Source organism: Carassius auratus, chromosome 34 (genome assembly GCF_003368295.1).
Source record: "Carassius auratus strain Wakin chromosome 34, ASM336829v1, whole genome shotgun sequence".
Lineage (NCBI taxonomy): Eukaryota > Metazoa > Chordata > Actinopteri > Cypriniformes > Cyprinidae > Carassius > Carassius auratus.
In genome coordinates, this window is record NC_039276.1 from 23,353,520 (window position 1) to 23,375,276 (window position 21,757).

The following is a 21,757-nucleotide window of genomic DNA, read 5'->3' on the forward strand; positions in this document are numbered from 1 at the left end:
ACGCGTCCGCTGCACCACTCTGCTGTAATCAACTTTGACCGGACTTGAAACCACAATATCTGGCTTAGGAGGCCAATGCCTCAGGGGTGTAAAGAAGTTAACTCCTTGTGTGTATTATAAAGGCCTCCTGAGTAAGATTGAGATTAAAAATGCCTTAGGAGAGGATGGTTTCGATCCATCGACCTCTGGGTTATGGGCCCAGCATGCTTTCGCTGCGCCACTCTGCTGCAATCAGCCTTGACCGGATTTGAAACCACAATCTCTGGCTTAGGAGGACAGTGCCTCAGGAGTGTCTAGAAGTTAACTCTTTGTGTGTATTGTAAAGGCCTCCTGAGATTTAAAAAAACTTAACAGAGGACGGTTTTAATCCATTGACCTCTGGACCCAGCATGCTACCACTGCTCCACTCTGCTGTATTTTGCTGTATTCACCCCAGATGGGACTCGAACCCACAATCCCTGGCTTAGGAGGACAGTGCCTTATCCATTAGGCCACTGGGGCTTTAAAACAGATGCTAACTTGTCCTTTTAAATCTCAATCTTATTCAGGAGTCTTCTAGATGACTGACTATTATGAGAGGTCAAATTGGCCTCAGCTTTTCACGACCAGCCTGTGGCTTTTGACCCTTTTTAGGGACTCAGGAGTGTTTAGAAGTTAAAAGGTCATAGCAGAGGATGGTTTCAATCCATCGACCTCTGGGTTATGGGCCCAGAATGCTTCCGCTGTGCCACTCTGCTTTAACCAACATTGACCAGACTCGAAACCACAATCTCTGGCTTAGGAGGCCAGTGCATCAGGGGGGTATAGAAGTTAACTCTTTGTGTGTATTGTAAAGGCCTCCTGAATAAGATTGAGATTTAAAATGCCTTAGCAGAGGATGGTTTTGATCCATCAACCTCTGGGTTATGGGCCCAGCACGCTTCCGCTGCGCCACTCTGCTGTAATCGAACTCGACTGGACTCGAAACCACAATCTCTGGCTTAAGAGGCCAGTGCCTCAGGGGAGTAAAGAAGTTAACTCTTTGTGTGTATTGTAAAGGCCCCCTGAATAAGACTGAGATTTAAAATGCCTTAGCAGAGGAAAGTTTCGAACCACACATAAAAGTGTTGCTTTTGTGCATACCCACCCTTCAGAGTCTATGCTTGCGATTGATCCCACCTTTGAACCATCTGTGTGTGATGGTACAGTCTCGTTTTCTGAGTTAGACACAGAGCATAAACATGTACGCATTTTGAGAGATACGGGTGCGGACATGTACTTCCTTTTTCGACACAGTCCAGCTGTGGTTCAGATGTCCTAGTTCAAGGAATTGAACTTGGGGTAGTTAGGGTTCCACTCTGTAAATGTCTTTATAAATCGCATTAATATCCTACACCGTATATATACAACATATATAACATTTTATATTAATATTTTAAGGCATTATATGTTTAACAGTGTCACTTTGTCTGTTCTGCTTTTATTTTGAAAAAGCGCTGTTTTCTTCTTCGGATGGTTTTTTTTGTGACGCTAAACTTCCGCTATTCTCTCGTCACAATGTGGTGTTCGCATATCGTCGGAAGAACGGTAAAAACTTGTGAACACTTAAGTTATTTATCATATTCACCCATTTGAATCTTGTAAAGAAAGAGTTTACATTGTAATTTACTTTATTATTTTTGTATTGCTCGTACATGTTATTTTTAAGAGCTCCGAACTGTGAGGGTGTGTCAAGCTAGAGCACATGGTAGCTGATGGCAGAAACTCTTTGATTAGCGCCCTTGGAAAAGCGGAATGAGGTATGAAGGAAAATATGTGGAGTTTGTATTATTATCAAAAGGGATATTGTTTAAGGAAAAAAGAGAATGTCAGTACTTCATTTGTTTATGGGTTTATTGCACGTCATCAATATAAAAACGTTTATTCTTTCTTTAAACAATTATAATATATTCTGTTTAATTTAAAAGAAGCATGTGATATTTCATTTGTCATAAAGGCTTAAACATATTTCATATTGTTCATTTGTTAAAATAATTTGTATTGGGTGTAAACATGATTAATATGTGAAGATGATTTATGTGCAAATTATTTGTGAAACTACATGGAAGCATTTTGTATTTCTGTTTATTCTGTAGTTTTCACGGTGTCCAGGTGCATGGTGCTCATTGAGAGGAAGAAATAAATTGACACCCGTTTGAAACTCTCTGCGTCTTGATCAATGTATATCCGAGGGGCCGCTACAGTGAAAACTCATCGCTGCACCAGCCCTGCCATCTTTGGTGAGAAGTTGATGCCATCACATCTGAGGTCCAAACACCAACCTAATACCAGCCAGTTTACTTCGCTTGCATCCAACTCCTTCACACAGGCAAGACTTAAAATGGACAGCATACTTAAGGTACAGCTAGAGCTGCAAAAAGAGACACTGGATGCCAAGGAGCAAGAAAGCTGAAAAGGGACAATTTCTACACACATGCTTGCAGCATAACTGAATGACTTAATAATAATACGCTATTATAAGGTCAAATTATCTTGCAAACTAATTCTCCGTTCTTAAAGCTTCTAAAACTGGTGAAAGAAACTAGCCCATGCTCTTCGGTCATATCTGTTTATGAAAAGGTTAAAAGGAGTGTTTTGTTGTTACTGTTTTAAGCTAAAAATCCTTTTAGATGTCCATTATCTGTTAATGCGTAGCATAAACATTACTCTGTAGTAAAGGATAACTACAGCTTACAAGTGTAAATTCAGGTGGACAATCAAAGGCTACACTCGACTTAAAGCAGCAGTACAAACAAACAAGATGTCACTTAAAGATACACCTTGCAGGTCCAGCTCACGAGAAAGAAAGCTAACAGAGAAAGGCCAAGAGATGCATGAACAAGACACCAGAAAACGTGAGAAAGCATTTAACAAGTCCTATGACACTTGGAAGCTGATAGCTAGGGAGACTAGGACAAAATTAAAAACCCTCTGTTCATCAGAAGACCTTATTAAATTACAGCAAGACATTCAAGCAAAGCATGATGGTGTAGCCCAGCAGTATGAACCTATACTTCGTAACAGTAACACCACACCAGAGATTGTAAAGAAGATGGATGCCTGTGTTACGCTAACAAAAGACATTCTTGACCTTATTAGTAACCGTCTAGAGACTGTTAATCAAGAATATAATGATCAACTTGAGAAGGAAAGGGTAAGAGAAATCTTAAACAAAGATGAATATGGGTCTGTCTTTGGCCACACTAAAACTGAAACGGTAAGCTCAGCAAAGTCACCGGAGAGATTGAGCAACCACTCCAGCTCAGCCAGTACTCACAGCAGTAGAGTAGATGCACAAGCAGAGTTTGCGGCTAAGCTGGAACAATCAAAAGCCATAAAAGAAATCCAAGCTCAGCAAGCACATCTTCACAAGTTAGAAGGTGAATGGAAACTTAGAGAAGCAAAAATGTTAGTAGAAATGAAGCAAAAAGAGTGGGAAATGCAACAACAGTTGGAACAAGAGAGATCCAAATTGCAGCAGTTACAAGCAGCAAAAGACGTTGCCATAGCAGCAGCTCGTGTGAGAGCATATGACAATTTTGAAGGGTTTGAGAACCATGATGAGGAGATTAATGACCAAACTAACTCTGCTTGCTACAGAAATCAAAATGAACCTCGATTAAATCCTGATGCTGCATCATTCCAACCTCACCAAACTGCTCCTGAGGTGACAGTGACCCAGGAGTCTGTCAGTCTAGCCCAGGCAATCGCCAGCTCATTAAGCATGAACCGCTTGCCGGTCCCTGAACCAACCACGTTCCGTGGTGACCCTCTACAGTTTACAGATTGGAAGATGTCATTTATAGCTCTTATTGACAGGAAACCCCTCCCACCAAGTGAGAAGATGTTTTATCTAAAAAATTATCTTGCTGGAGAGGCGCGTAAAGCAGTAGAAGGTTTCTTTTATCGAGATTCAGAAAGTGCATACAATGGAGCATGGAAAGTCTTACAAGACAGATATGGGAACCCGTTCATCATACAAAAAGCTTTCCGAGATAAGCTCATGAGATGGCCAAAGATCAACACAAATGATCCACTAGCGCTACAAGAGTTTGCTGACTTCCTCCAAGGCTGCACTGAGGCAATGCCTCACGTCAAAGGACTAGCTATCCTTAACGATTGTGAGGAAAACCACAAGTTGCTCAGAAAATTACCAGAATGGATTGTGCGCAAGTGGAGTCGAGTTGTTGTGGAGGAACTTGACACATCCAGAAGCTATCCAGATCTTGCATGCTTCACAAATTTCCTGAGCAAAGAGGCACGGATAGCCTGTAACCCTATTGCTTCTCCATTGTTGATGAACTTCAGGGCCACAAATGAAAGATCACCAAAGAGAGCCAAAGCTCTCAACACAAATACACAAACAAAGAGTTTCGCTCAGGAGAAACAAGAAACAAATGGCAGTAAACCAAAATCACCTTGCTTCATGTGTAAAAGTGAAGCTCATAACATCACCAAGTGTCCCACCTTCGCAGCAAAGAGTATTGAAGATAAAAAGGCATTCATCTGTGAAAATCGGCTCTGCTTTGGGTGCTTGAGGAAGGGTCACATGACCAAAGATTGTAAGAGACGACACACATGCAGCATATGCAGCCGTCGTCACCCATCCTGCTTGCACGATGACAGGAAACAAAGATCTGTGGAAGCAACAACGAATAGTTCCACTTCCACAGAAAACCATGCAAGCTTGGAAACTCACAATGTCGTATCCCATGCATCAACGCAACGTTCTTCAGCTACCTCAAGTATCGTCCCAGTCCTTGTGTCTTCAATACAAGAGCCACACAGAGAAGTACTTACGTATGCAATACTGGACACACAGAGTGACTCAACGTTTGTCTTAGAAGATGTACTTGACAAACTGAATGTTGATGCCCAACCAGTAAAATTAAAATTGAGTACTATGACGGCTATTGACACAATCATATCTAGCAAGAACGTCCGTGGTCTACAAGTTCGAGGACTGCACTCTAAGGACCACATCCAATTACAGCAGGCCTACAGTCGTGATTTTATACCAGTGGACAAGTCTTACGTTCCAACAAATGAAACAGCCTTACTCTGGCCTCATCTCAGACATTTGGCAGATAAGCTACCACCCCTTCTAGACTGTGATGTAGGGCTCCTGATAGGATATGACTGTCCAGCAGCATTAACTCCTCTTGAGGTTATCATTGGGGACAAAAATCAACCGTTTGCACAGAGATCAAAACTAGGATGGAGTATCATAGGCTCATCAAATCCTCACCTAGACAGACAAGGAAGTCAGAGCTTTGTGCATCGGCTCACAGTAAAAGAACTGCCAATACCATCGACAACAGATGTTCTAAAAGCCCTAGAATCAGACTTCACCGAGAGAACATATGAAGATAAATATGTGTCCCAGAACGATGTTCATTTCATACAGTTCCTCAGTGACAACATCACGCAGAAGAAAGATGGACATTATGAGATGCCCCTCCCTTTCAAGGGCAACAGTCCACCCAACCTACCAAACAACAAGAGGCTAGCCACAGTTCGCCTACAGTGTCTTAAGAAGAAGTTAAAGACCAATAAAAAATACTATGATCAATACAAAACATTCATGGAAGAAACAATTAGCAAGGGTGATGCAGAGCCTGCCCCTACAACATTTGCAGGAGAGACTGAGTGGTACCTTCCGCATCATGGCATTTATCACCCCAGAAAACCAGAAAAGCTGAGAGTTGTATTCGACTGTTCAGCCAAATTCCATGGTGTTTCTCTAAATGACACTTTACTGACTGGGCCTGATCTTATCAATCCTCTGGTAGGAGTTCTCTGCCGCTTCAGGAAGGAGGCTGTAGCGATCATCTGTGATATCGAAAGAATGTTTTATCAGTTCTCTGTCACTCCTGAATCCCGGAATTATCTGAAATTCCTCTGGTGGGAAGGTGGAGATTTGGAGAAGGAACCACAGGAATACAGGATGGCAGTTCATCTCTTTGGAGCTGCCTCGTCTCCAGGATGTGCCAACTTTGGCTTGAAACATCTGGCACGCCAACACAAAGCTACCTATCCACTAGCATCAACATTCATAGAGAAAAACTTTTATGTTGATGACGGGCTAGTCAGTGTTCCATCGGTCGAGGAAGCCAAGAAACTGATCACTGAGTCACAGGAGTTGTGCAAAAGAGGAGGCCTACGCCTCCATAAATTCAACTCTAATGAGGAAGCAGCCCTCGCCTGCTTAGATCCTTCAGAAAGAGCAGCAACCATTGAACCTCTAGGACTGGATCCAACCCCATCAGAGCGTGCACTCGGCATTCAATGGTCGATTAAAACTGACACTTTCAGTTTTAACAGCAGCTTGAAAGCTCAGCCTTCAACCCGGCGTGGTTGCCTTTCTGTCATTGCCTCTCTTTATGACCCACTTGGATTCATCGCTCCATTCAGCCTAACTGGAAAGCGTATACTTCAAGAGCTGTGTCACAGAGGCATCGGATGGGATGATCCACTACCAGAAGATATGAGACCACGGTGGGAGGAGTGGATAAATGGGCTTCAGAGGTTGAAAGAGGTTTCAATTCCGAGATGTTACCACCCATATGACTTCCATAACATTGTCAGAGTAGAGTTGCACCATTTTTCGGATGCCAGCTGCGTGGGATATGGTGCATGTTCTTACCTCAGGTTCAAAAATGACATGGATAAAGTCCATTGCAGTCTCGTGCTGGCGAAAGCAAGGGTTGCACCCTCAAAGGTCACAAGTATCCCGAGACTAGAACTTGCAGCAGCTGTGGTTTCTACGAAAGTCAGTGTCATGTTAAAAGGTGAACTTGACATAAAGATTGATGAAGAGGTTTTCTGGACCGATTCAAAGGTGGTGCTTGGGTATATTAACAATGATGCCCGTAGGTTCCACATATTTGTTGCGAACCGTGTTCAGATGATAAGGGATAACAGTGATCCCAGTCAGTGGCACTATGTGGACACTGCAGAAAACCCGGCAGATCATGCTTCCCGAGGTCTTAGTGCTTCAGACCTTCATTCAACAAACTGGCTTCGAGGACCGAAGTTTCTCTGGGAGAGTAATTTACTTCTATCACCCAGCGCTTCATCAGAATTACTTGTTGGTGATCCTGAAGTCAAGACAATTCAGGTGTTTGCAACAGAAGTCAAAAACTACAATGACATCCTCAGCCGTCTGTGTCAGTTTTCTTCCTGGACAAAAATTCTTAAGGTGGTGGCAAGAATCAAGAGACTGGGGTCTAAACAGAGACAACACAGTGAGTATGTGACTGTTAAGGAGATTGAGAAGGCTGCAGATGAAGTGATTAAGATCGTACAGCAGCAAGCTTTCCCCCAAGAGATAAAGATGCTTCAGGGTAAAAAGGACCTTCCAAACTCAAGCTCTCTTTTCCGTCTCGACCCTATCTGGTCTGAAGGACTCCTCTGTGTTGGTGGCAGATTGAACCAGTCATCGCTCTGTCATAAAGTCAAGCACCCAGTCATCCTACCGAATAGCAGCCACATTTCTAAGCTTATTGTGTCTCATTTTCACGCTAAGACATGCCATCAGGGTCGAGCCCAGACTCTAATGGAGCTTCGGGCCAATGGATTCTGGGTAATTGGTGGGAGCAAGTTGGTTGCTAAGGTGATACACACTTGTGTGCTTTGCAGGAAACTGCGAAGGCCAACAGAAAGACAACGAATGGCTGAACTTCCCACAGAACGCGTTGAAGCCTCAGCACCTTTCACATACTGCGGCATGGACTGTTTCGGTCCTTTCATTGTAAAGAAAGCCCGCAAAGAATACAAAAGATACGGCGTGATTTTCACATGTATGTACTCTAGAGCTGTTCATATTGAAATGCTCGAAGATTTGTCAACAGACTCATTCATCAACTCATTGAGATGCTTCATCAGCCTGAGAGGAGCTGTTCAACAACTTCGCTGCGACCAAGGCTCTAATTTTGTTGGCGCAAGGAATGAGCTCAAGGAAGCACTTAAACAATGTGACATTAAGCTTCTGGAAATCTTCCTGACAGAGAAGCAGTGCGAATTTGTCTTCAATGCTCCCTCTGACAGTCCTGCAGGTGGTGTCTGGGAACGCCAGATCAGAACTGTTAGAAATGTGCTGAATGCCGCCTTTGCACAGTGCCCAGGTCGACTGGACGACGCTTCCCTCAGAACACTGCTATATGAGACCATGGCTATCGTTAACAGCCGCCCGTTAACAGTGGATGGAATCAATGATCCACAGGCACTGGAGCCTATAACACCGAATCATCTCATTATTATGAAATCTAAAGTTGCTCTTCCTCCTCCTGGAGTATTTGTCAAGGAGGACCTGTATGCGTCAAAAAGGTGGAGAAGAGTTCAGTATCTCATCGAACAGTTTTGGAGCCGCTGGAAAAAGGAGTATCTGCTGAACATATCCTTGAGACAGAAATGGCACTCACCTCAGCGCAACCTCAAAGTGGATGACATTGTCATTATTAAAGATGACAACCTCCCAAGAAATCAGTGGCAACTTGGACGGGTGATTGAAACTGTTCAAAGTAGTGATGGCTTGGTTCGTCGAGTTAAAGTGCAAGTTGGTGAGCGGAAACCTCATAAAAAACAAGATCCACCCTCCAAGCCCTCAGTTATTGAGAGACCAATCAAAAAATTGGTGCTCCTCCTAGAGAACTGATTAAAAGAAAGCGATTTACAACACTGCACAAACTGCTTTATTATGCATGATGCCATATAGTTACGCCTCTGATAGCTTAACTTCAGGCTATTAATTTCTTAGCAAGAAATCCTGCACAATTCACTTACTCTTTGTATATTTGTTCATTCATTGTACCAGGATTTGGTGGGAGTGTAAATGTCTTTATAAATCGCATTAATATCCTACACCGTATATATACAACATATATAACATTTTATATTAATATTTTAAGGCATTATATGTTTAACAGTGTCACTTTGTCTGTTCTGCTTTTATTTTGAAAAAGCGCTGTTTTCTTCTTCGGATGGTTTTTTTTGTGACGCTAAACTTCCGCTATTCTCTCGTCACAATGTGGTGTTCGCATATCGTCGGAAGAACGGTAAAAACTTGTGAACACTTAAGTTATTTATCATATTCACCCATTTGAATCTTGTAAAGAAAGAGTTTACATTGTAATTTACTTTATTATTTTTGTATTGCTCGTACATGTTATTTTTAAGAGCTCCGAACTGTGAGGGTGTGTCAAGCTAGAGCACATGGTAGCTGATGGCAGAAACTCTTTGATTAGCGCCCTTGGAAAAGCGGAATGAGGTATGAAGGAAAATATGTGGAGTTTGTATTATTATCAAAAGGGATATTGTTTAAGGAAAAAAGAGAATGTCAGTACTTCATTTGTTTATGGGTTTATTGCACGTCATCAATATAAAAACGTTTATTCTTTCTTTAAACAATTATAATATATTCTGTTTAATTTAAAAGAAGCATGTGATATTTCATTTGTCATAAAGGCTTAAACATATTTCATATTGTTCATTTGTTAAAATAATTTGTATTGGGTGTAAACATGATTAATATGTGAAGATGATTTATGTGCAAATTATTTGTGAAACTACATGGAAGCATTTTGTATTTCTGTTTATTCTGTAGTTTTCACGGTGTCCAGGTGCATGGTGCTCATTGAGAGGAAGAAATAAATTGACACCCGTTTGAAACTCTCTGCGTCTTGATCAATGTATATCCGAGGGGCCGCTACACACTCCACAAGATATATTTGCGTTCTCATCTTGTGACTGGGTTAGTTAAAATAGCTGTACAATCTCAGTTGCCACTGAAGGGCATTTCTCTCATTCTTGGTAATGATTTAGCCGGAAGTAAGGTGTCTTATCTTCCTGAAGTAGTTGATCTACCCTGTGTATCAAAGAGTAATGTGCTATTGACTCAGGATTTTCCTAAGGTATTTCATTCCTGTGTTGTTACTCGAGCACAAGCTCGTAAGTTTGAAGAAGAACTTGATCTGTCCGACTCATTTATGTGTTCTGATCAGTCAGATGTTGAGACTAGTTTAAACATAGACAAACAAATTTTGAGTTTTGGGCCAAATGTTGATTTTCCTTTTGATAGGAAGCACCTAATTGAAACACAAAAATCTGATGGTACACTGACGACTTGTTTTAATGCTGTGATGGATAAAACCTTGTTAGATTATCATGTTGTTGCTTATTTTCTAGATGATGGAATACTTATGCGTAAATGGAGTTCGGAAGGAAAATGTAACTGGAACTCTGTTTTCCAAGTAGTTGTGCCTAATTCTTACAGAGAATATGTTCTACGTGTTGCTCATGACCATGAATTGTCTGGACATTTGGGGATCAAGAAAACCTATAACAATCTGCTAAGACACTTTTTCTGGCCTGGCATGAAAGCTAGTGTAACTAAGTATTGTCGTTCGTGTCATGCTCGTCAGGTTGCTGGAAAGCCTAATCAGGTTGTTGCCCCAGCACCATTAAAGCCTGTTCCGGTAATGAGCGAACCTTTTGAGAAACTGGTAATAGATTGTGTTGGTCCCTTGCCGAGAACTAAGTCCGGCCATTCGTATCTGTTAACTTTAATGTGCTCTGCTACCAGGTTTCCAGAAGCAATTCCGCTACGCACCTTGAAATCTCCTGCAATTGTGAAGTTCATCATTAAGTTCTGCACCACTTTTGGTATACTAAAAATAATTCAGTCAGATCAAGGATCTAATTTCATGTCCCGTGTGTTTCGTAAGGTAATGAAAGAATTGAATATCAAACATTGTGTATCCAGTGCATATCATCCACAATCACAAGGCGTGTTAGAGAGGTTCCATCAAACTCTTAAGTCTATGCTTCGAACTTACTCTCTTGAACATGAGAAGGATTGGGATGAAGAGGTTCCCCTTTTGTTGTTTGCTGTCAGAAATACGGTCCAGGAATCCCTTGGATTCAGCCCAGCTGAATTGGTCTTTGGACATTCTCATCGTGGTCCATTAAAGATGTTGCAAGAACAACTCCTTTCTCAAAGTCACTCAGTTAAAGAACAGAATGTGTCAGATCATGTGAGTCATTTCCATGAAAGATTGCATTCTGTCTGGAAGTTGGCACGGCAAAGCTTAGAAAGTTCACAGTCTCGGATGAAAAGTAGATATGATAAAAACACTGTTCAACGCTCATTTGAGCCTGGTGATGAAGTTCTTGCATTACTGCCTTTGCCTGGGTCAGCTCTTCAAGCTAGATTTGTGGGTCCATATGTGATTGAGGAAAAGTTAAGTGACACTGACTATGTGGTAAAAACCCCTGACCGGAAGAGGAAATAGAGGGTATTTCATATTAACATGCTAAAATTGTATGTTTCTCGTCCTAAGCCCGAATGCACCGTTCCACTTCCTTTTATTGTAGCTGGGAGTGCAGTCTCCTCTGAGTATTCACCTAGTGTAGATGATCTACGAATTGGAAGTACCTGTTTGTCTGACATTTTCCTGAAAAATTCTGAATCCCTTGCGGTAATCAGTTCAAAACTGTCTCATTTATCTAGTTCATCCCAAAAGGAACTAATGCAGTTGATTGAAAAGTATTCTTCGCTGTTTTCTGATGTGCCCACTGTAACAAATATGTTGGAGCACGGCATTGATGTGGGTGATCATCGTCCTGTTAAGCAAAATGCTTATCGCATCAACCCAGTAAAGCGTGAGATCATGCAGAAGGAAACGCAGTACTTGATTGAGCATGATTTAGCTGTGCCAAGTTCAAGTCCCTGGTGTTCCCCATGTCTTTTAGTTCCTAAACCAGATGGAACGTCACGCTTCTACACAGATTACCGAAAAGTTAATCAGTTGACTAAATCAGACTCATTCCCTCTTCCTAGAATAGATGATTGTGTTGACCGCATTGGTCAGGCCAAATTTGTGACAAAGCTAGATTTACTAAAAGGATATTGGCAGGTGCCACTCACTGATCGTGCTTCAGAAATCTCCGCTTTCGCTACTCTAGATGTCTTCCTTCAATACAAGGTTCTTCCCTTCGGCCTGAAAAATGCTCCTGCCACTTTCCAGCGATTAATGAGCAAGGTGCTGTCAAATGTAAACAATTGTGAAGCCTACCTTGATGACGTTGTTTGTTACTCTGATACATGGGAAAGTCATTTAAAGACTCTAAAGGAAGTCTTCTCTAGGTTCCAAGAAGCTAATCTCACCCTCAATTTAGCTAAATGTGATTTCTGTCATGCCAAGGTCACCTATCTAGGTAAGGAGGTCGGTTATGGTATGGTTCGACCAGTGGAATCTAAAGTTTGTGCCATCATGGATTTCCCCTCTCCTAAATCTAAAAGAGAACTCTGGCGTTTTCTTGGCATGGTCGGGTATTACAGAAACTTCTGTAAAAATTGCTCAGATGTAGCAAAGCCTCTCACTGATAGTCTTCGAAAAGATGTTTCTTTTGTTTGGAGTCCTAATTGTCAAGTTGCTTTTGATTCACTAAAAACATTGTTGTGTAGCTCTCCTGTCCTTGCTGCTCCAGATTTCACCAAACCGTACAAACTTGAAGTGGATGCCAGTGGAACCGGTGCCGGTGCTGTCCTCCTACAAGAGGATGATCATGGGATCGACCACCCTGTATGCTTTTACTCCAAGAAATTCAATCGACACCAGTTAAATTACAGCACTATAGAAAAAGAAGCTTTAGCTCTTTTATTAGCATTACAGCAATTCGAAGTGTACATCGGTTCAAGTTCACAGCCTGTTGAGGTATTTACAGATCACAATCCACTTGTTTTTCTTCATCGCATGTGCAATAAGAATCAAAGACTCATGCGATGGGATCTTATTTGTCAAAGTTTTAACTTACAAATCAGATACAAGAAAGGTGTAAATAATGTCATTGCTGATTCTTTTTCACGGTGTTCTGTATAAACCTGCTGCCATGTTTATTCTTATGTGTGGGGGTGTTACAACCCATTGTTTTGCATCTTGTCATTTGTCTCCTTTTTTTGTATATGAAAGTGTTTGTGTCCAGGTAGGATGCTGATTGTCTCCTACAGGTTAATGACTGGCCCATCTGGATTGGTGAATTCAAATTTAGGCACACCTTAAAAGCCCTGATGTCACTTCCTTACTCCAGTGCAGTGTAGAGTAGAGAGAGAGAGAGAGAATTGTTGGTTTTTGGCTGTTTGGTCTCTGTTGAACTTTGATACTATTTTTGTAAGTAGGAACTGATTGGTATTTTGACTCTATTACTTGTTATGTATTTGGATTCTCCTTGTAACTCTGTTTGCCTGATCTTGTAAATAATTGTATATTATTGTAAATATACAGGGTTGGGAGGAAGTAAGGAGTTTGACGCAAGTTTTGTTTATTATTTTGGCCTGGTCAACTCCTGAAGAATATTCCCCATTTACTTATTTTGTTGGTTTTATTTTTGTTTGGCTCAATTAAAAACCCTCTAAAGAATCCCCGTTTCCTCCCTTTTCTTTTTATATTATGCCTTTACCCCTAGACGGGCGTAACAAGAAGTTAACTCTTTGTGTGTATTGTAAAGGCCTCCTGAATAAGATTGAGATTTAAAATGCCTTAGCAGAGGATGGTTTCAATCCATTGACCTCTGGGTTATGGGCCCAGCACGCTTCCGCTGCACCACTCTGCTGTAATCAACCTTGACCAGATGCGAAACCACAATCTCTGGCCTAGGAGGCCAGTGCCTTATCCATTAGGCCACTGGGGCTTTAATACAGATGCTAACCTGCCCTTTTAAATCTCAATCTTACTGAGGAGGCCTTTACAATACACACGAAGAGTCTCCTAGATGATTGACTATTATGAGAGGTCAAATTGGCCTCAGCTTTTCACGACCAGCCTGTGGCGTTTGACCCTTTTTAGGGACTCAGGAGTGTTTTAGAAGTTAAAAGGGAATAGCAGAGGATGGTTTCGATCCATGGACCTCTGGGTTATGGGCCCAGCACACTTCTGCTGTGCCACTCTGCTGTAATCATCCTTGATCGGACTCGAAACCACAATCTCTGGCTTAGGAGGCCAGTGCCTCAGGGGTGTATAGCAGTTAACTCTTTGTGTGTATTGTAAATGCCTCCTGAATAAGATTGAGATTTAAAATTCCTTAGCAGAGGATGGTTTCGATCCATCAACCTCTGGGTTATGGGCCCAGCACATTTCCGCTGCGCCACTCTGCTGTAATCAACCTTGACTGGACTCGAAACCACAATCTCTGGCTTAAGAGGCCAGTGCCTCAGGGGAGTAAAGAAGTTAACTCGTTGTGTGTATTGTAAAGGCCTCCTGAATAAGATTGAGATTTAAAATGCCTTTGCAGAGGATGGTTTAGATCCATCGACCTCTGGGTTATGGGCCCAGCACGCTTCCGCTGCACCACTCTGCTGTAATCAACCTTGACCAGATGCGAAACCACAATCTCTGGCCTAGGAGGCCAGTGCCTTATCCATTAGGCCACTGGGGCTTTAATACAGATGCTAACCTGCCCTTTTAAATCTCAATCTTACTGAGGAGGCCTTTACAATACACACGAAGAGTCTCCTAGATGATTGACTATTATGAGAGGTCAAATTGGCCTCAGCTTTTCACGACCAGCCTGTGGCGTTTGACCCTTTTTAGGGACTCAGGAGTGTTTTAGAAGTTAAAAGGGAATAGCAGAGGATGGTTTCGATCCATGGACCTCTGGGTTATGGGCCCAGCACACTTCTGCTGTGCCACTCTGCTGTAATCATCCTTGATCGGACTCGAAACCACAATCTCTGGCTTAGGAGGCCAGTGCCTCAGGGGTGTATAGCAGTTAACTCTTTGTGTGTATTGTAAATGCCTCCTGAATAAGATTGAGATTTAAAATTCCTTAGCAGAGGATGGTATCGATCCATCAACCTCTGGGTTATGGGCCCAGCACATTTCCGCTGCGCCACTCTGCTGTAATCAACCTTGACTGGACTCGAAACCACAATCTCTGGCTTAAGAGGCCAGTGCCTCAGGGGAGTAAAGAAGTTAACTCGTTGTGTGTATTGTAAAGGCCTCCTGAATAAGATTGAGATTTAAAATGCCTTTGCAGAGGATGGTTTAGATCCATCGACCTCTGGGTTATGGGCCCAGCACGCTTCCGCTGCACCACTCTGCTGTAATGAATCTTGACCGGACTCGAAACCAAAATCTCTGGCTTAGGAGGCCAGTGCCTCAGTGATGTATGGACGTTAACTCTTTGTGTGTATTGTAAAGGCCTCCTGAATAAGATTGAGATTAAAAAATGCCTTATGAGAGAATGGTTTTTATCCATCGACCTCTGGGTTATGGGCCCAGCACGCTTCCGCTGCGCCACTCTGCTGTAATCACCCTTGACCGGATTTGAAACCACAATCTCTGGCTTAGGAGGACAGTGCCTCAGTAGTGTCTAGAAGTTAACTCTTTGTGTGTATTGTAAAGGCCTCCTGAGATTTAAAAAGACTTAGCAGAGGATGGTTTTGATCCATCGACCTCTGGGTTCAGCACGCTTCCACTGCTTCACTCTGCTGTATTCACCTTAGATGGGACTTGAACCCACAATCCCTGGTTTAAGAGGTCAGTGCCTTATCCATTAGGCCACTGGCGCTTAAAAAAGATGTTAACTTGCCCTTTTAAATCTCAATCTTATTCAGGAGGTCTTTACAATACACGCAAAGAGTCTTCTAGATGACTGACTATTATGAGAGGTGAAATTGGCCTCAGATTTTCACGACCAGCCTGTGGCTTTTGACCCTGTTTAGGGACTCAGGAGTGTTTAGAAGTTAAAAGGTCGTAGCAGAGGATGGTTTCGATCCATCGACCTCTGGGTTATGGGCCTAGTACGCTTCCGCTGCTCCACTCGGCTGTAATCAACCTTGACTGGACTCGAAACCACAATCTCTGGCTTAAGAGGCCAGTGCCTCAGGGATGTATGGAAGTTAACTCTTTGTGTGTATTGTAAAGGCCTCCTGAATAAGATTTGAGATTTAAAACGCCTTAGCAGAGGATGGTTTCTATCCATCAACCTCTGAGTTATGGGCCCAGCACGCTTCCGCTGCGCCACTCTGCTGTAATAATACTTGACCGGCCTTGAAACCACAATCTCTGGCTTAGGAGGCCAGTGTCTCAATGATGTATGGAAGTTAACTCTTTGTGTGTATTGTAAAGGCCTCCTGAATAAATTGAGATTTAAATTGCCTTAGGAGAGGATTGTTTAGATTCATCGACCTCTGGGTTATGGGCCCATCACGCTTCCGCTGTAATCACCCTTAACCAGATTTGAAACCACAAACTCTGGCTTAGGAGGAAAGTGCCTCAGGATTGTCTAGAAGTTAACTCTTTGTGTGTATTGTAAAGGCCTCCTGAGATTTAAAATGCCTTAGTAGAGGATGGTTTCGATCCATCGACCTCTGGGTTATGGGCCCAGCACGCTTCCGCTGCGCCACTCTGCTGTAATCGACCTTGACTGAACTTGAAACCACAATCTCTGGCTTAAGAGGCCAGTGCCTCAGGAGAGTAAAGAAGTTAACTCTTTGTGTGTATTGTAAAGGCCTACTGAATAAGATTGAGATTTAAAATGCCTTAACAGAGGATGGTTTCGATCCATCGTCCTCTGGGTTATGGGTCCTTTTTTTTTTTTTTTTTTTATTAAAGAAATTTCATTCAATAAAATACAATAGATTAAACACAAGCAATAGGAAATACAGAATTTCTTCTATAAACATCTCTACATTACACATCTTTCCTTTACATAGATAATTAAAAAATATCCATCACTTCCTGGCAGCTTCCACAACTTTTGGGGTAAAAACATCATAAAAATAATCCAACATATTTCCACCTTTAAAATACACATACAGTCTTTCAATATATAATTCGGTTTTCCTTTTAAACACACCAAACATCCAACACAATTATTTCCTTTTTAGCCACAGTTCTTCTCTCCCATATTGCACTTTTCATTAGCATTACACACAGATTAATAAAACTTTTGTTTTGACACTTTTTTTCCCAACCAAACATCACCACTCTGTTCCATTCCATTACATTTTCATCCCAGTCTTCAGTCACATCTTTAATTAAACATTTACATTTTCTTAAAAATTCCTCCAGTTCTTTATAATATAAAAACATATGTAAAATCCCCTCTTCCTTTTCCTGGCACACTTTACACAGAGATTTTCTTCCATTCCTATTTTATTTAAAATAACCTCAGTAAAAAACGCTTTATGCCTTATAAAATACTCCAAACATCCCAATTTAGTTTCCACACACTTCCCTGTCATGTTTCTCCATATACACTCTTTTTTAAAATCTTTGAATTTCTGCATCCAATATCCATTTGCAATAGGCTCTTTAAAAACACCATCTCTAAAAGAACAATAAATCATTTTCAGAGTGCATTACTTAATATCATACAGTTTTTCCCCTAATTTCACATAAATACATTTCTCTTTTTGCTCTCCTTCCATACTTTCTATTCTTTTAATCCACTCTTTGGGTATTGCACTTTTAATGATTTCATATTTTTTTCTTATTTCTTGTTCACTATAATGTTCTTTTGCCTCCTCCATTGCATCTACAATAAATTGTGTTGGTAAAAACCCTTCTTTAAATTCATACAAAACATCACTCACTCTTGTTATCCCCACTTCGATCCATTTCTTTAAAAAAATTCCTTTGTCTTGTTTTAAAATATTTTTGTTTAAGAACAGAGGTTGATTTAAAATGGTTTCTCTCCCATGTGGATCATATTCAACTTTATCTAAAAATTTCCCCCAAGCACTAAAAACTTCTCTATAAAACTCTGGTAAGCAGTCTGTCATCCAATTCTTCGTTTTCATCCATAAAATTCCATCCCCCATGTTAAAATCCCCACATTTGTTTAAAAAGTATCTCATTGTTTTTTTCCACTCTGGCTTGACCTCCTCTTGTAGGTATTTCCTCACTATTTTCACTCTTAAACTATTTTTCCTCTGTTCCACATCCATTAAACCTAACCCCCCCTTCTCTACCGACCCTAAAATTGTGTTAAAAGCTATTCTAGCTGGTTTCCCCTCCCATAAAAAGTCAAGAAAACATTTCTTCAACCTCTTTTCTGTCCACAATGGCATATCTGATACATATAAAACATTCCATAACTTAGACACCATTAAAACATTCAATACTAAAACCTTCTCTTTCAAGTTTAATGTTCTTAATTTCCAAAAATTGAACCTTCTCTCTATCTCTGTTACTAGTTCCTCCCACATTTCATCACATACTTTCCTCTCATTTTTACCCATTAAAATTCCTAAAATCCTAATTTCTTCCACTTCCTTAAAATGAAAACAATCCTTTAAAACCACTGCTTTACCAAATCTCATATATACAGTCTTTTCTTCATTTACTTTACTCCCAGATCCTTTACAATATTCTACTACAACCTTCATAACTTCCTTGATGCTCTCCTTTCCTTTAACTACTAACGTTGTGTCATCAGCATATTGAAAAACCTTTCCCTCAGCTTTATTTTCCTCAATTTCAATTCCAATTATTTCTTCTTTTTGTTTTATAGCCAATCCTAACGGTTCCGATACAAGTGAATATAATAACGCTGAAAGCGGACAACCCTGTCTTATAGATCTTGTGATTTTAAAACATTCTGTTAAAAACCCATTACATTTTATTCTCGTTAAAGCGCCCTTATATAAAATCTCAATCCATTTGATAAAATTTCCCCCAAAACCAAATTCCTTTAAAACATCAAATAAATACCCGTGTTCAACCCGATCAAATGCTTTTTCAAAGTCTAGACTAATTACGTAACCATCTTCATTTTTTCTTTCATGTACCATATTGTGTCTCTTATGCTCATTGTTATGTCCGCTATATCTCTTCCCTTTACTCCATATGCTTGGTTTGTTTGAATTATACTTGGCATTACTTCCTTTAACCTGTTTGCTAAAACCTTCGCTAAAATCTTAAAATCTGTGTTAAGCATCGTAATCGGCCTATAGTTTTTTTTAAATCTACTTTTTCTCCTTTCCTTTTATATATAAATTTTGTTATACCCATCCCCATTCTTTCATTAACTTCTTCTTTTTCAAAAACTTCACTAAAAACTTCCTTTAAAATCTTTTTTAAAATCTCTTTAAAACATATATAAAATTCACTTCCTAAACCATCTATTCCTGGACTTTTATTTTTATTCAGCTGCTGTATTGCTCTTTCAATCTCTTCTTCTCCAATTTTTTGATCGCATTCTATTTTATCTTCCTTACTAATTTTTACTTTTATCTGATTCAACAGTTCCCTTTTTTTGTTTTCTTCTACGCCCCTTGCACTAAAAAGATCTTCACAAAAACTATTTATTTCTTCTAAAATCTCTTCATTCCCTTCTACAACTTACCCATTTTTCCCTCTTATCTGGTTTATTATTTCAGCTTTCCCTCTCTTTTTTTCCAAATCAAAAAAAAAAACTTTGTGCATTTTTCTCCCTCCACAGTATATTTAGCTTTACTTCTTAACCTCGCCCCCTCATATTCTATTTCCTCTATTTCTTTCAGTTTTTCCTCCATTTCCCTTATCTTTTGTATATCTTTTTTTTTTATTCAATTCCACTTCCAGACTTTCCTTTATTTCTTTTTCTTTGTATCTTTTGCATTTCTGTACTATACTGCAATACTTAATTGAGAATTTTTTTATTAAAAAATTTACATTCTCCCACCATATTCTCTTATCGTCTTCATACATTTCATTTTCCTTTTCTTTTTCTATAATTTCTTTAACCTTTAAAACATAGTCTTTATTTTCTAACATTTTTAACCCATATTCCTGGCCCTCTTTGCACTTTATCCCAGTCCAATTTAAAAAATAAAAACTTGTGATCGCTAAAACTTGTTTCTTCATACTTCATATTTTCTATAAAATTCTCCAGATTTCTTGTACATAAAATGAAGTCAATTCTTGTTTTGCACACAAACTGCCCCACTATTTGCCTTCTTGAAAACAACCATACATTTCCCCATAGTATCTTTGTATAAAATTTGACTTGCTTTAAAAACATCATCCTTCATTAAAAAAGCCACAACCCTCCCAAACCTCCCATCTCCATTATTGTATAAAATCCCTCCTTCCCATCTCTTTTTATAATAATTCATTACATTTTCTCTCCAGTTTGTTTCTTGTAGCACAATAATGTCTTCTTTTTTACATTTTTCTTTTACATATTCAAATTTCTTTAAGTTCAAGAGTCCTCTTGCATTAAAAGTCACAACACTTAAAACCATTAAAAAGAAAAATAATAAGTATCTAAAACCCATCATTCTCAGTCTTCCTCATCCATTTCCTTTAACACCTCAAAACTGTTAAAACATTTAACTTTTTTCCTTGCAGTTCCTATATTTGGCTTTACCTGTAGCGATCTTCTTCTTATTTGTCCCCTCTCCACCTTTTCCTTCTCATCCTCCTCCATACTTATTTCTCCTTCGTTGTCTTGTTCTTTTCCTTTTTGTCCATGAATTGAAGATATGTCCATCAGGGTCAATTGTGTGTCCTCTTCTCTTATTTGTTCATCATTTTCTTTTTCTTTTTTTCCTTCTCCTTGTCCTTCCTGTCTGTTGTTTGTTCCGTCCTCTGTTTCCTTTGGTTGTAATTCATCCTCTTCTTGTCTATCTTCACAATGTCCTTCTTCATCGTTGTTTCCTTCATGCACCTGTCTGTCCACCTGTTCTTCCCTTCCACCTACCACTCCCTCCATCCAGCATTCACATTTATTTAAAAAATTTTGGCAATCCGGGCACCTGACAGCATTGCAGTCTCGTACGAAATGTCCCCTTTCCGAGCATTTATAGCACTTGAACTCTGGGCACTCCTTCAGTAAATGTTCTGGGCTCATGCACAGCCTACAAGTCTTCACCTGGTGGCTGTGCATCACCCTAAAGTACTGCGGGCCCTCGGCTGTTTCAATCTTTGTGCTATAAGGCAGTGATGCCACTTCATTGGGGAACCTCACCTTTACAAATCTTGTACCGTCTTCAATGTCAGTGCCCGGATAGCACCTTCTTTTAATTTTAGATATGGGGGATACCCCCCATCCTTCCAATTTGTCCAAAATTTCCTTATCCTCTAGGTAGACAGGCAGGTGCATGAAGGAAACAACTTAATCTTTATTTTGCTGTTTTTTTACTTCACAGTCCACTCCCTTTATTGTCAATCCATTAATTAAAATGTCACACATTTCTTCCTGTTCCAGTGTCAGTTCATATTCTTTGACTTGTCTGGGTCTTACAGCCAACACCTTTCCACTTCCAATTTTTTCTGAGATTGCTTTAATTATATCCTCTCCTCTCACACCACTCACATTTTCTGTACTCACGATCACTGTTGCCTCCTTTAAATATTTTCTTTCACCAAATTTTTTCCTTGCTTCTTGATCTTTTCCATTTCCAGTTCTTTGTCGCTTCTCCAGTCCAGTGTCGATTGCCATGCGTGTTCCTCCAGCCAGTCCAGTGTCGTTTGCCATGCTTGTTCCTCCAGCCAGTCCAGTGTTGTTTACCATTCGTGTTCCTCCAGCCAGTCCAGTGTCGTTTGCCATGCTTGTTCCTCCAGCCAGTCCAGTGTCGATTGCCATGCGTATTCCTCCAGCCAGTCCAGTGTCGCTTGCCGTGTGTGTTCCTCCTGCCAGTCCATTGTCATTTGCCATTCGAGTCTCTCCAGCCAGTTCCGAGTCGTTACCATATAATCCGTCCATTTTGGATAAAAAAATTATCAACCACCCTCCAGACAGCGATATGCTG

At 40.5% G+C, this 21,757-nt stretch overlaps 2 protein-coding genes and 1 non-coding gene across 5 annotated transcripts; 2 read left to right on the forward strand and 1 right to left on the reverse strand.

Moving 5' to 3' along the window:
- Positions 1-428: 428 nt before the first annotated feature.
- trnar-ccu (transfer RNA arginine (anticodon CCU)) lies at positions 429-501 on the reverse strand. The gene has a single exon. It is a non-coding gene; the product is annotated as a tRNA-Arg (tRNA).
- An 844-nt stretch (positions 502-1,345) lies between these two features.
- LOC113052853 (uncharacterized) lies at positions 1,346-5,126 on the forward strand. Its single transcript, XM_026217296.1, has 4 exons — positions 1,346-1,566; positions 1,688-1,778; positions 2,115-4,580; positions 4,951-5,126. Exons 3-4 carry the CDS (start codon positions 2,780-2,782, stop codon positions 5,124-5,126), a joined length of 1,977 nt encoding a protein of 658 aa, XP_026073081.1. The 5' UTR covers positions 1,346-1,566; positions 1,688-1,778; positions 2,115-2,779.
- Positions 5,127-5,596: 470 nt separating this feature from the next.
- Positions 5,597-9,729, forward strand: LOC113053573 (uncharacterized). Of its 3 annotated transcripts, XM_026218704.1 has the most exons (3): positions 5,597-9,074; positions 9,196-9,286; positions 9,623-9,729. In XM_026218704.1, exon 1 carries the CDS (start codon positions 5,603-5,605, stop codon positions 8,672-8,674), a length of 3,072 nt encoding a protein of 1,023 aa, XP_026074489.1. In that variant the 5' UTR covers positions 5,597-5,602; the 3' UTR covers positions 8,675-9,074; positions 9,196-9,286; positions 9,623-9,729. The 3 variants fall into 3 exon arrangements, with proteins under 3 accessions (XP_026074489.1, XP_026074487.1, XP_026074488.1); XM_026218702.1 differs by having other exon boundaries at positions 5,597-9,286; XM_026218703.1 differs by having other exon boundaries at positions 9,196-9,719.
- The last annotated feature ends 12,028 nt before the right edge of the window (positions 9,730-21,757 follow it).